This window comes from Drosophila bipectinata, chromosome 3R, assembly GCF_030179905.1.
Source record: "Drosophila bipectinata strain 14024-0381.07 chromosome 3R, DbipHiC1v2, whole genome shotgun sequence".
NCBI lineage: Eukaryota > Metazoa > Arthropoda > Insecta > Diptera > Drosophilidae > Drosophila > Drosophila bipectinata.
In genome coordinates, this window is record NC_091739.1 from 6,317,657 (window position 1) to 6,332,709 (window position 15,053).

Here is a 15,053-nt window from a genome sequence, read left to right on the forward strand (position 1 = left end):
CAAACGATAATATTGGTATCACCATAGGCCCCGACTAAGGCGCACAATCACTTAAAGTGTATCGAGGAAATATTTGAGAGCTCTTGAAAATGGGACTTGGAATATAAAAACTTAAATTATTTCAGTAAGTGGGGAAGCATTACTCCACTCTTACCACATTGCAGCTTAAACAAATTTACTTTTTTTTATCTCCAATATTGAATATTAAATTATTTAAAAGCTTAACCACCTATTTTTACAACCTTACCACCTATATGCAGTCCCCTTAATGAACCCCTTAATGAAACTAATGAACTAAAATCCAGAGTTTATATAAAATCTAGAAAATAAGAAATTGATTTTTATGAATTGTGGCGCCATCGGAAATGAAGTTGGCCATCATTGCTGTAAATGCAGACGTATAGATGGCGCTGCTCAACATAGCCGACAGATGGCGCCTCAAATTTATCAGACCTATACAATTAGAGTGTTGGAAAACGATTGTGGAAGTGGAAGTGGCAATTTTGAGTGTTATTGTGGCATTTCCGCTAGCTGGGCACACTATTAAAAGTATCAGCTGTTGGATTAGCTTGTCTACACCAATTTCGTAAACAATTGCACCAAAAATTAGTCGGATAATGTCGCAAATATAGTGGTCCGCGGATACCAGTAATCATGGAGGTGTTCCAGACAGATACCCACTACATATTCGTTAAAAGGGACAAGAGTCTCTGGTGGAATCGCAAGACCTCGGAGTTTACAATAAAAGCAGGTAATTTATCCATTACGAGATGCAAACAAAGCGGATGAATCAGTTTGCGTTTACATGAAGGTTAATAAATCATTAAAAAGCTAAATTGTGAATTATTTAATTCATGCGGAGTGTGAGTCAGGAAGTGAAGCTGTTATTTCAAGTCGCAAATGTGGGTGGCATTGCAGAGCTCTCCATATAATATGTACATATGTATATAATTTCATTCATACATATGCTTGTAGTGCGTTAGTAGCTTATGTTTAAGTTTGTACAAAGATTGTTTGTTTATTAACTTAATTTTCAGTTTATTTCATAATCAGTAAGAATGATTTATTTCTAGGAAAAAGCCCATAAATGACATCCCGTCGACTGTCATAAAATCCGGTTCCTTGTTATCAAGGTCGTTGTATCTAATGCTTAATCATCCGCCAAATGCGCACTTAGCTTATACGGTATCTGGTTTGATAAAAAAATTATAAAAATAATAGCACCCCGCTGACATTTTCCAATTGACAACCCACGGTGTCTATTAATAATCTCTATAAAAAAAATAAATTTCTGATGCATGTCCTGCCATCAGGATTCGTACCTCTAATTGCTTGTTTATTGCGCAGCCATTACACTTGGATCATTTTCACTGACACGCAACCTGTCGTATTTAATTGACCCCTCGGACTCCTATAGCTGCTCCAGCCCCTCCACCTTTGCCGGTCGGTTCCCAGGAGTAACCACTGTCCGTGACTCATCATCCGTGGGGTGACCTGACCCTTTCTCCGACGCAGCCCATAAATCTGTTCCAAGGTCAATGGAGTAGCTCCGCCTGACAAGTTTCATTGTTTGCCGAAAATGTTTTTCCGCACGACGAAAAATGGACTTCACATAATTTATGGCCACCAACACTCTTCCGGTCTGTGGACTTCCAGATAAGCAGCACTCGTCCGAAATATTTTTGCACTTCTATCTGCTGTCTGTCTGGTAAAAGTATATAGGTCCATGCTAAGATAAGATTAAAGCACAATATAGTCAAAAATTCAACAATTTAAAAGTAACTCGGGAGCCAAGCCACATCCGACAAGGATGCTCAAGGATGCACGTATGTAGGTGGCACGTAAAGGGCACTTTCCATGCCTGTTTTTAGCTGCAAGTGCCCTGGTGGCGGGGACGCATTCATTGCCGTTTAGGGGGTGCACAGTAATGAGCAGCCGTAACCCCAAGGGGGGCAGTATGGCCGCACGCAACGCCCCAGATGCAAATATGTAACGAGAAATTACAGACTTGGGCGTCATTAGTCGGCGGTCAATATTGTGCCGCCCAGCTTTTCAGGTATTTATTCCACATATTTGAGTTTGCCCAAGTTCTAGGCCATTGTGCGGGTATTTGCTATGCAAGTTACAGGTCTGGTTCAGGGGGCGTACGTTAATCAAAATCAAATAAGGTCCAATTATTTGGAAATTATAATTGTTTGCTTGGCTATGATGATTATACCATGATTATTACCATTTCAGGTTGGGACCTCAGCTCCGTGGACGACATCGAGTGCATAGGCATTACCCATGGAATTGTGGGTGTGATCTCGCTGCCCAATGTCTACGAACCACATCTGGTGGTGATCAAGGAGGCCATCCCAGTGGGGGTGCTGTATCTTACCCACTTGGTGTACCAAATAAAGTCGATATGCATACTGAGTGCCGAGGAACCCGACTCCAGCTTGCCCAATTGCACCAAGCATTCAAAGTAAGCCAGCCATTTATTATTCAAAGCCTTCAATATTTAATTTCCCATTTTTCCGCCTCAGGAGCAACCAGTCCACGCCGACCCACTCTGCCTCGAACAACAACAATGTCGGCGGGTCCTCCAGCGGAGGGACAGGCACCTCGAACAGCACCAAGCTGTTCAAGGGCATGAACAAGACATGGGATGCCATTAAGAGTACCGGGAAAACTATTAAAGACACCACCATACAAGGGGCGACTTTGGCCACCAAGCAGGTGAAGTCTTCGGTGGGAATTCGGGAGCCCAGGAACATAGAGAGGCGCATCACGGAGGAGCTCCACAAGATTTTCGATGATACGGACAGCTTCTACTTTAGCTTTGATTGCGATATAACCAACAACCTTCAACGTCACAATGCCAAGCCGGGAGAAAGTCAACCGGAGCCGGACGAGCGATTCTTTTGGAACATGCACATGATAGAAGACATACTCAAGATGAATGTAAGTTACCTAGAGGTCTATTACGCTGTCTCACTAAAATCTTTTCATTATGCAGGACAAAACTTGGATACTTCCTGTCATTCAGGGATTTGTGCAGGTCGAGCCATGTGTGATTGGGAATGAGTGCTTCACGTTGGCCTTAGTCTCGCGGAGATCGCGCCATCGCGCTGGAACTCGGTACTATAAAGCGATAGCTATTCCCATTAAATACAACTTATTATCCCTAATAATAGCTACAAAAGACGCGGTGTGGATGAAAAGGGCAACTGCGCTAATTATGTGGAGACCGAGCAAATACTTTCGTTCAGGCATCATCAGTTATCTTTTACCCAAGTACGAGGCTCGGTGCCCATCTACTGGAGCCAGCCGGGCTACAAGTATCGCCCACCACCACGTCTCGATCGCGGACCGCCCGAAACGCAGCAGGCCTTCGAGCTGCACTTCACCAAGGAGTTGGATATCTACAGCCGCGTCTGCATCGTGAATCTGGTGGAGCAGAGCGGCAAGGAGAAAATGATTGGAGATGCCTATGCCGGGCATGTGATTAAGTACAACAATGAGAAGATTATATACGTAACGTTCGATTTTCATGATTACTGGTAATTATTAGATGATAACTTATATTTCTTACTTACCAACATAATTGTCTTTCAATATCAGCCGCGGTATGCGCTTCGAGAACGTCTCTGCCCTAATCGATGCAGTGGGCCCTGAAACTGGCGCCATGGGCTTCCACTGGCGCGATCAGCATGGAATGCTCTGCAATCAGATGTCGGTGTTCCGGGTAAACTGCATGGATTGCCTGGATCGCACCAATGTAGTCCAAACAGCCATTGCCAAAGCAGTCCTGGTGTCTCAGCTCGTCAAGTTGGGCCTCTCGATCCCTCAAGCCCCAATTCCTGATAAGCTGAAGTCGGCTTTCCGCCTGCTCTGGGCCAACAATGGTGACGTTATCAGCAGACAGTATGCAGGCACCAATGCTTTGAAGGTATTTAACAAGGAAATCCCTTTTAAAACCCCATTAACTATCTTAAACCCACAGGGAGACTACACCAGAACTGGCGAGCGAAATATAAGCGGCATGATGAAGGACGGCATGAACTCCGCCAACCGGTTCGTAAATCACTCTAGACTTTTGCATATAAAACTTATAAAATGAAGTTCGCCTCCCGAAGCCATTATCTTGATGACCCATTTCCAAATTAATCCGTAGATCAACATTACTTTGTTGATAGCTAGTCCGTAATGCCTTTCGCCAAGTATCTGGTCATTGGGGCTGCTAATCAATCAACCCACGCCAAGTCTAAAAGCCATGAAATGTCATTAGATTCTAATTATCGTCTTCCCACTCTGTTTCGGATCGCACCTGTTAGTTTTTACTAATGCTGCATGCTTTTTATCCATAAATTAACAAAACTACCACCTGTGATTTCCTTAAAACCAAAAAATATTCAATCTTGAGGAATGTTAGTCTAACCAAATCCATTTAAAATAATACAATCTCTTCCGATGCACAAACCCGTAGCTAATTACGTGCCCAACTTCTTCGTAGCTTTTTCATTCAAAACTTTGCCGACTCGTTCCGACAATGCGTCATCGATCTGATGCAGGGCCAGCTGCAGCGACCCGATGAGCTGCAGGAGGACGATGTGCTGGCCACCATTATCCAGATTCTGACCCCCGAATACAAGCCACCACTGGGCGGCTATTATAATCCTGGGGTACTGGGGCCCGAGCTGAAGTTGCTCGAATCCCTCGTCGTGACCAGGTGCGCAGTTCAAAGGCGATCCACAGATGGAGTCGATGGCCAAGAAATCAAGCCCATGCAGTTACAGTTTTTAGTTGCTCCAATTGTTATATATTCTTTGATTCTTGTTTCTCAAAAGGTACTCTTCCCTTATAATATATGCCTTATCCTTTTACGAGTCATCCATGCATCCGCCTATTATTTTTCTAAGAGAAGATCTACAAGATTATTAATAAATTTTTGGCTCTTTCAGTTATTACCTAGCTCGCTTTAAGGACTCCTACCGGCAGGCCACAATCGATCTGATGCTGGGCAACCAGGTCTCCTCTGAATTGCTCACTGCATTAGGTGGTCAAGCGGCGCCAGATGAGAACGATGCTTCCGAAAATGCCGAACACGCCAAGATGCTTGTGGAGGATTGCCGACGTCTGCTGCTGGGATCCGCTCAATATCCAGTGGGAACATGGGGACTCATCGACGCTGATCCAAGGTTGGTTTGATGCTTTAAACTTAAGGAAAGTTTATTAAAAAAATACTTTACAGCTCAGGAAATGCCAACGAAACCGAGGTTGATTCTATTTTGCTGCTCACCGACGACTGCTACATTGTGGCCGAGTACGACTCGCATCTGGATAAGATCGTCCGTTTTGAGAAGGTGTACCTATCTATGGTGCGTCTCATAGAGCTGGGCATGCACCAGCAGCCGAAGATGTTCCAGGGATCGGCGCCGGCCCATCTTTGTCTGCGAATAAACTATGTCGTGGACGAGCAGGAGGGCTATTTTCACATGTTCCGCTCCGCCAACTTGCGCTTCTTTAACAACGTTGCCTACGTAATCAAGACCCAGGAGGAGCTCACCGAATCTATGACATCGATTGTGGATATGTTCCGCATCGCTCTGGATAATGCTGGAAATACGAATGTGCGTTTTACCTTTGGCGAAACGCTGCAGCGAAGAAAAAGCAAGGTGCCCAACCTAGACGTACCCAGGGGCATGCCGCGAAATCGGTCAGAATCTCAGTTGGTGCAGCTCAGCTCTAAGGCTCTGTCCAACGTGGCCGGGCAATTCTCGAAACTTGGCCAGACTTTCAAGAAGCCCTCAAGCTCAGCTTCGGAGCAACAGGTCCATTCCAGTAACTTGGCAGCCACCATTAACCCACAGGTAATGCGACAATCTGGAGGGAATGACATTGAATCGGGACAGGAGGCAGAGAATGCTATTTTCACTGTCGGCCACAAGCCGCGAAACTCGAACAGCGGCAGTAGCACAGACACCGAGGAGCACGATAACAGCTTGTACGAGCCCGAGGTGGACTCGGATGTGGAAATAGCCATGGACAAGTCCAACTACAATGAAAACGCGTTTTTGCCCTCGGTGGGCATTGTGATGGGCAACCAGAAGGAGAAGTCGCCCACCTCCTCGGACGAGATGCGGCAGTTGGAGCAGAAGGACAGCATGTGCAAAACTACCGAGGACCTGTTATCCATTTCCATCACGTCGGTGACGGATCACGTGAACCTGCCCACGGGCCTACTGGAAAATGCTCCATCGATCCGGCCAATAACGCCCAATCCCCAGATATGTGTGCAGGCCCAGGAAGCCTTCGAGGCGGACGAGGACGAAGAGCGGGTGAAGCCCCTGTCCAGGTCGGTATTCTACCGTTGATCTTTGGTTGTAGATGTGTTTTCGGTTCTCGTTCCCGCCTTTTGTTGTCTATTAGCCAATTTTTCTACTAGATCTATTAGAATTTGTAAATGTGTTTACGTATTAACTTTGTTCAGATCTTATACCTTCAAGCTCAAAGTATTATTATATTCCTTTTATGCGTTCCATGTGTTCTATGTATTTATGACGATTACCTAAGATTAGCATGTATTACTGAACAAAAATCGAAATATTTGTGCCTGCTCTATACACAACCACATACACTCTGGCCTTTGGGCCAAAAAACGCTCAAAATAAACCAATACGTAGAAGCTAAGCCAGTTGTGTTTGAATTTAAACGATTTGCCTGCCGCGTTTCCAGTGCCTCTGCCAGGGATCTCAGCTTGCCGCTGGGCCTGCCCACTCAGCCGGAGGGCAACAAGCTGAAACAGCTCACGAGTCCCCTCTCGAAGTTGGCCAAGAACATTGGCATGAATCTGGATCCCCGCAAGATAGCCACCAAGGTTGGTTAAATCTAGAATCACAATTTTCAATCACACTTATCTCTTATATGTTTCAGACCGGAGTCCTATCACCCACTAGTGTTTCCGGGGAGAACACCCCTCCAGAACGAGGACCTAGCTCCCGGGATCATCTGCTGGAACTCTGGGAGTCCGAAAAGTGCAAAACCAAATTAATAGCCCTTTAAGAGGGCATCGTACACTTTGATAAATTAGCGCAAGTGATATATATTTATTGTAATAATGGATTGCAGAAAAATTGAACTTGTTTTACGAAGCACTTCCATTGATGTCACATTAGGGAAACACTAAGATATGATTCTGCAAAGTTTTAAAGGTTCTAGTATTTATAGATCGAGGGGCGTTTTTGTGATTGTTATAGCACCATGCTGTAGTGAGTTAATATTTTTTGTGTCTAAAGTATTTATCGTTTAAGTAAGCTTAAAATTATGTCAGTATATTACACGAGTCACAATATTGCTTTGCGAATTATTGGGCCGCTTAGCGTTTATTAGAGAGAGTTTCGGCACCTTGCTTATGAATGCAAACAGTTATACGTACATCCAGGTTGGTGAACTAGGAATCCACATACGAACCACAAAAAGACATGACAAACAAAAGACTTGGCACTGGCCAATTTTTTACACGCCACACTGAAAACCAAACAAATCCATTTTTTGGCTAGAAATTAGACATATTTGGCTTACGAATTATACATGAGTCTTGAGATGATTTCAGAAGAGTCAACGAATATTTGGCGGATTCAGAACTAGATTTTTGATTGTGGCTTCGTTCGATAGCAAACTATCCGTAGTGTGTTTGTAAATAGCGGAATATGATATGTAAACGTACTTCAATTAGAACTATGTATGCGCCACCGATTATATAAAATATATTTGTGTGTTTAAATGCTTATGTTGTGCTGTGTGTAAGGCGAACTTTAGACTAGTATCCATCCTTGACTTTTAGCAGAGAACCGCAACATCATGGATATCAAGTGGTGTCCTTTCCCCTGTTTACATAAGCGATAAACAAGGAATCAAAAAAAAGCAAGCAACCCCTGACTAAGGGCCAAGAGGAAATCAAAAATCCATTAAAACATCACGGAAACGGACCCTGTAATGCTGTCAATCAGCTTACACATACACAAGTGTCTCTATTGATATTGGACTTTATTTATGCGAACTTTGGACCAACTCCACGCATCCTTCCGACCTCGCATCCTGGGCCTGAACTTTTGGCCCGCCAGCTGATAAGAGCCACACGCTCCGGCATCTCTGATGACCAGGCGTCCAATATCATGCTAATGTGTACGCACAGTTGCATCAATTGTTTTTCAATCAAAGTGCCATCAATCTTATTGGCTGTTTGTTTAATTAACGTACGCATTGTCTACCTTCTGGGAATGGAAATGGAAAGCGGATGCGGATGCGGAAGCGGAACAAGACGAGGAAGGGAAGAAAGGACTCAACCAACCTGAGTGGGTGTCAGCTGGGTGAGAAAAAGTGGACGTAAGAATATTTCATGGCAATCCATTTGACCCCCGGTCACGCCTGATTGCCACTCACCCCCAAAGCCGTGCCATCCCAGTGAAGGATGCACTGCCTCCCGAAGTTGCTGGCATTTTTCTTTCGCATTTCACTTCTTAACTTTGTCCATGTCTTTTGCGTCCATTAAGTGTGTCTGTGCTAAGACTTGGAAATTGTCTTTTGAATGTTTCAATTACACGCCTTCTTAAGCACAGCTTCCCTTTCAAATTGAACCGAGAGCAGAGACTCCGTCCGGCTTCCATGGTCGGTTGGTCGGACGAACAGCCATCCATACGGACGGAGACTGATCTGGGTTGCCTTTGGCATCCTTGGCTTCGCCTTCCTTCCTCCCTGTGCTGATTTCCTTCTCTCCACTCCGTATTCGTTTCGGTTTGACTCGGTTTTTATGCGCCAATAAAGTGAAATGCGGAGATAGTCGCCGGGAATTTACTGCCATCCGAGTAGGCTACATGGTTTATCGTGTGTGCATGTGAGGGTTTCCTCTTCTGCTTTTCCAGGACAGCCCCCTCGGATCAGCGCCAGCCAATTTTGTTAAACACTTTTGCCTTAAACCATTAATTTCCTATACGTTCGACTTGTACGTGCTGTCGGATCCTCCCGGCCACCCAAGCCCCATTGGAAAGTTAATTTTATTGCTAAAAGCGGGTTAAGTGCTTCACGTTCAGCTGAGTGGCTCTATTCTTTAGCCCAGAGGGGGTTACTTGTGGACTTGTGGGTGGTCCTGATAGAAATCAAATTTGCTTTATGGTATGTATGCTAATTTGGTGTCTGGTCTGCATAGTGACACCAGTGTCACAGGCTGGGGCCGATGGCTTGGACCACATTGCACTTGATGGGCCTTTAATTTCAGATTGAGCCCGATCCCGGAGATAGCAGCCAGTATTAGGGGAATTCATTTGGAAGTTACTAGGATGAGCATAAACAGATTTATTACCAAGAAAGGATACGAAAACTCTTTAAATAAAATTTCAGAATTCCGTTCAACTGCCTGTACCCTAATATAGTCCAAATAAATGATTGAATATTGGCCATATTTAATTGCATTGTGGCACCTTGACCCACTGAGAGCTGTTAAACCGATTAAAATAAATGCAGGCCATTTTCACACCGGAATAAATATACAAAGTGTGTATAGTATATCCTTTGAAATGGTAATGCGAATAAATCAATCGAAATAGCCGCAAAATCAAATGATGCATGAATAATATCCCAAAAACCACTCGGTGTGCCAAACAATATTTGCCGATGCGAATATCACCTCGAGGTCAAAGTGCACGCATATGTTTGTGAGCTAGCACTCACTGGGGAATCTGACCTGTGACCAGAGCGGCAACCGCCATGCCACTTGAAAGCAAATTAAATAGAAAATCGAGTTTTTCCGAAAGTCATCCCAAAAATGGTTGTGAAATTTTATACATAATTGAATTTTTGGTCAAGCAAGAAGAGGATGCCCTGCATACATTTGCCTAAAACCCAAACACATAGACAGCTGAGGTCGGGTCAGCGGGTCAGAGGACACGGGGGGCGTGGCCTGCCGAGTGGCCTGCGGCTGTAGAACCGCACGCCAAACAATCGGAAACCGAATGTCATCTTCAATTTCAAATTCAATTATAAAACAAATTGGTTTGAGAGCAAATAAGTGCGAGCGCACACACACGAATAAATTCCAGAGGATGAGACCGAGGATATCGAGTCCTCGGAGCGACATCAAACGGCAAATCCATTCATCCACTTTGCAATTGTGTCCGGTGAAATAAATGTAATGAAATGTTAACAAATGACAACAGGCTGGCTAACAAGTAGCAAAAACCACAAGGGTGGATGTGGCTCTTCCTGCTATGGCCGGCTATGGCTGCTGCAGCATCCTTGGACTTCCGCTCGAGTCCTTGCCGGGCAAAGCACACACTGGCACACACACAAGTACCGGCCGCCACGTATCGAATTAGTTTGATGAGATTTATTGGCTCAAGTCCCACTTGACCAGCGGCCAGACAATTATGGATTAGTGCCATTTGTTCTGGCTTCGCCGGGATTTGATATTCCACATGGTCACATGACGTGGATGATGCCGAAGGACGATGATTATGCGGCATAATGTGGCACCGATTTTCGTCGCCTTTGATTGCGGCATCTCTATTACCTAAAAGGCATCCGATTACCAGCCATCGCGCCCCTGCCCTAGCTCCAGGCCCGATGCCAAAGCCAAACCCAGTCCCTAGCCTAATCCCACCCCCTTATATCCTTGGCCAACCCACGCATGTCAACGCCAGGAACGGCCCTTGTCACTGGTCCTTGGTCCTTGGGGGAAATTTGTCAGAGCATCAGCAGCGTTAAGGTGCCAATTAAGGGCTTTTTAGTATCAATTACAAAATCGCACGTTTCCACACCTTTATCAATGTGCCGGCGTGTGTGGGCGTTGTCCTTGGGGGTCCTGGAAGGTGGGACAGGGACGGCTCACGCCTCAGTCATGTTGGTCAGCATGCGGATGAGCGTGGCATCGGATTCGCCTCCACCGCTCCACTTCCGAGTCCTTTGCCTCTTGGAAATTGTTTTGTGGCATTGTTTTTATCGCTGGGACTGCTGGTCCTTCACCGTTTTTTCTCTTATTCTGTTGTGTTTTTATGCTTTGTTTTTCTCCGTGTCACTCGGTCTTTGACAGCGTCATTTTGCCAGTGATTTATTGTCCTGTCAGTGGTAAATTGGGTTTGTCATTAAAGTTTCTGGATTTGGCGATGGCATAATCGAGAGATTACTAACTCCCTGCCAGGGAAAGCAATTTGCGGATATTCGATTTGATTTCCTTCTCAATTGAATACCCAAGGAAGGAGCAGGGAAAGGTCAAGAAAATTGATGGAGCAACTATCTGAAGGATGTAAGGATGGGAGGCAAATTAATGGAATATTTTACGAGAATATTCTTGGGTTTTGAGCTTCCATTCTTCCATTTTAAAAGGATTAGAAGATTAAGACATAGAAACCTTTCCCATCTATTTTCTCAGACCCCGAACTTAGTAACACTTTCACACATGTGTTTGTGGTTTGATCCGTTCTGCATCCCAACTAGTACCCCTAGGCAGTGCAACTCCAACTCCGGATTTCGAGTCCAGGTGGGACTTTCAACGCGTCACCTCATCCATCCATAGTTGTCTGTAATCCACACCCAAATTGCATGGCAGCGTGTCTAAGTTACACCCAATTTCGACTCGAATTACAAATTAAAATGTGCCGCAGATCTCACACACTGGAAGTGCCTTCGGATGGAGTGAGGGATAGAAAGCGGAGATAGAGACAGACTCCGGCCGTGACAGCGTTTTAAACTGATTAGCCAGAGCTGCTTTCATCCTTTTGTGGCTTCCACGGGTCAATGAGATGCTAAGCACACACGCTCTACATAGCTGACAGCCACTGAAAGGGTGTCGACTGGGTGCAGCCTTCAAAAGATTGTTTAATTTTTAAGCAGCCGAAAAAACTCTCGAATTGGAAGCAGTCGGCGAAGGATTTACGGGAATTTGTTGGATGCTTCTTTGTGGCTTTGACAGTTCAAGGGGATTGATGGATTTTTTTTCCGCTGCTACCGAACAGTTCAGTGAGCATGTCCTGGCAGCGGGGCACTGATTTATTTGCCTCCGATTCCCAATTTAGTTTTTTAAAGTTTCGGCTAAACGCCCAAAACTGTCATCAGAGTGTTGCTGGCTGACTTATGATTAATCGCTGGTAATTATATTGATTAATTGCCTTATTAGAGGCGTTGGGTAGTGCGTGAGAAACCGAAACCGAATCCGGCTGCTGCCATGGATCATAATTCTTCGCTCCTAGGAGCGTGCTGAGATATTCTCGGTGCGGCGGGCCTGGGGACGGGGTCTATGTTTTAAAATAGAACAGAATACGGAATGGTTCGGATCTCTGTAGTCACCTCCCCGATTTAATTACCTCAAAAACCATTTGGCGCAAATGTTTTTCTTTGTTTCGCCCATCCGCCGGGCAAACAGAAGAGAGCAAGCCGTTTCGTTTCCGTTTCCACTCTCGTCCTGGTCAAGCCATAATATTTCATTACATGCTGCGCTTTTCCTTCACCGCCATTTCGCCGGGCACTTAAAATTAAGCGTGCCCAAATCCCCAAAGACCACAAGCCCAACATAAACAAACTAACCGAATGAATGCAGCGCGCCAGTCCTTCCACAAGGAATTGCCAGCCAGGAGCCAGAAGCCTGTAGCCAGAGGAGCGGGCAACCGCAATCATAAAAATAATAACCACATTATTGTGTTTAATAATGAAAAATATCATTTTCGGCATAACTTTTGGCTTTTGTTTGAGCAGCCGCAGCCACACCCCCTTAAAAATCTCCGGAATCACAGCATCCTCCAAGGGACGCCCGCATTTTGGTTGGTCCGCAGTCCCCAGTCCGGAGTCCGGAGCCCGGAGTTTAAGGGCTAAGGGCGCAAGCAACCCTTAAAATGCGCCTAAGCATATTTTCTAAATTATTGCTGGTTGTTCATGTTGCTTTTTGCCGGATCAAGGACGGGGGAGTACCGGCAATCGAGTGCCTTTTGCTTAATTTGTGGGTACACCCACCCACCCATTTACGGATTTCTCGTCGCCCCTGGCAGCCATCAAAAAGGGGTGCGTCTTGAGTACCTGCCATCTCGGATGGAGCCACCCTCTTGGCTGGAACTTTGTTGTTTTTATCGGCATGTTGACTTTGGAAATTAGTTTTTAATATGCGCAAATACTTTGCATATTCGGCTCAAGTGGCTGGGCCACAAAAAGTGCGCCAGATGCCCTTATCAGATATACACGAGCATGAACTCGAACTCGTGTGCGTACGAGTCCCATAAAAAGTGTAAATATTTGTACACAACCAAAATGCAATCCACAAAATTGTTTACCCCACCCCAGCCGAAGGCAGGCGGATAAAAAATCTCTGCATATTGACATCAATTAATGTGCATCAAGTCGACACTCGAACAAACAACGTAATTCACAACAAATGTGTTTGAAAACTGCCGGGCAACAGGAACTATTCATTAGCCACCCCCCGGGGGCACAAAAAAGGTTCAACAACTGGGAGAAGCCGCAGCATCCCAGTCGGGTGCTCTCATCCGTCCAGCAACCCTTGTTCCAAAAAACTTCATGTGGCCAAAAACAGGAGCAGGATCTGGATCGGGCCCAGGACAAACAGAAACAAAAACAGGATCCTGAGGCGACGGGCGGCAGCCCACATTGGAGTGCGTTGATTTGCGCCTAGAGCTGTTTCCGGGGTGGGCCGTACAACCATAGAGCCGTAGAGGTCAACGGAAATAGTTCTATAATGAACAAAACACATTGTAAATTGTCCTGCCGGAATGGTAAATGGGAACAAGTGTTCAGAGAACCAAAAAAAAAAATAATACACTGCGAATATAATACGTGTGGCAAAGTGTATCTAAAAACTAAATAAAATAGGGGAATTTTAGGATAAATTTTTTAGGTTTGGCACTACTGCTAAGATTTTCCTCATAATTCCATCCTTTAACTCTCAGATTTATTACAGTGCACTTTGGGTCGCTCAATGTAAAAGGCAAATTAGCAAAAACCAGCCCGGCAATTTGAAATAAAATGTTCTAGGGCGGCAACACCAAGCCGAACAATTCTCAACTGCCTTCTACTCTATTAGAAACTTGTCCCCAGACAATTCAATTTAACTACCCGAAGGCAAAAGGCCGTTTTCTGCCTAAGTGCAGGCACTCACAAATCACTGCCTCAGAGCCCTGGCCTTCGTCCTCGTCCTCATTCTCGTTCGTGTCTTTGTCCCAACCCAGTGTTGCACCACCCAGTGAATCGCACCACCGACAATAGACGATACATGCAAAACGGCTGCCACAGCTAATTTAATAATTTATCATTTGGCTGCAAGGCAACAACAAAAGATTATTTAAATTCGCGTGTTACACGGATCGGATCGCATGGGATCGAATTGAAGGGGAGTTACTGGATGGGATGGGTTCAGATGAGAATTCTGGGGTTGCGATTGCAATAAATGACGTGTCGAGCCGCTGGCAATGCAGTGCAATAATTTAAAAATTTCCACACCCCGACAGGGTAAAGGGTGTGCGGCGTTTGTTAAATTATTTAAAATTAAATGATGTGGCAGAATTCAAATTTCTCAACTCGGCTCGCCCAACTATTCTAATTGGCGCAACTAATGGCGAATGCAACGAATTGTAAAGCAAACTGCCAACAAAGGAGTGCAAACCCTTTGACGAGGTGCTCGGCTCTTGAAATAAATTTGTTTACGCTGCGTTGTGAAATATTTTGATTTATACGGACAGGCAGCTCTCGAAAAGAGGCACAATGCCAAAATAAAAAAAGGAAAAAGGATCGATTCGTCCTCCTGGTCGCATGTGTAATCCTTTCGTGCCCGTTTCAATTGTTCGATTTGACAAATTGATTTTCACTTTTAGCCGCTCGACTCTGCTCGCTCTGATTGCTTTTGGCTTTGGTTTGTTTGCTTTGGAAATTGGCATTTTTGGTTGTTGTTGATGTGGGAGCTATTCTGCTTCGGCTTTCGCAACTACCTCTGCTTTAGCCACTGTGTTGCTGTTGTGTCTATTTCACATTTTTTGGCCACATGTGCGTAAATATTTATTTACTTCTAGCCACAGCTC

General features: G+C 45.0%; 1 protein-coding gene across 3 annotated transcripts; it reads left to right on the forward strand.

Annotated features, from left to right (window-relative positions):
* The first annotated feature begins 534 nt into the window (after positions 1-534).
* sp3 (phosphatidylinositide phosphatase spermathreecae) lies at positions 535-7,768 on the forward strand. 3 transcript variants are annotated; one of them, XM_017249762.3, is made up of 12 exons: positions 535-751; positions 2,239-2,467; positions 2,529-2,946; positions 3,002-3,123; positions 3,180-3,545; positions 3,607-3,934; positions 3,989-4,059; positions 4,499-4,714; positions 4,947-5,183; positions 5,237-6,340; positions 6,721-6,862; positions 6,919-7,768. In XM_017249762.3, exons 1-12 carry the CDS (start codon positions 655-657, stop codon positions 7,045-7,047), a joined length of 3,459 nt encoding a protein of 1,152 aa, XP_017105251.2. In that variant the 5' UTR covers positions 535-654; the 3' UTR covers positions 7,048-7,768. The 3 variants fall into 3 exon arrangements, with proteins under 3 accessions (XP_017105251.2, XP_070137323.1, XP_017105249.2); XM_017249760.3 differs by lacking the exon at positions 4,499-4,714 and having other exon boundaries at positions 536-751; XM_070281222.1 differs by lacking the exons at positions 5,237-6,340; positions 6,721-6,862; positions 6,919-7,768 and having other exon boundaries at positions 4,499-4,832; positions 4,947-5,099.
* The last annotated feature ends 7,285 nt before the right edge of the window (positions 7,769-15,053 follow it).

What these genes read in the sequence shown, in the direction of transcription:
- sp3 (XM_017249762.3), top strand. Translation starts at nt 655, where the DNA reads ATGGAGGTGTTCCAGACAGATACCCACTACATATTCGTTAAAAGGGAC. An exon ending in TTCGATTTTCATGATTACTG is followed by an intron (nt 3,546 to 3,606) that starts GTAATTATTAGA and finishes TTTCAATATCAG; the next exon opens with CCGCGGTATGCGCTTCGAGA. An exon ending in GGCATGAACTCCGCCAACCG is followed by an intron (nt 4,060 to 4,498) that starts GTTCGTAAATCA and finishes ACTTCTTCGTAG; the next exon opens with CTTTTTCATTCAAAACTTTG.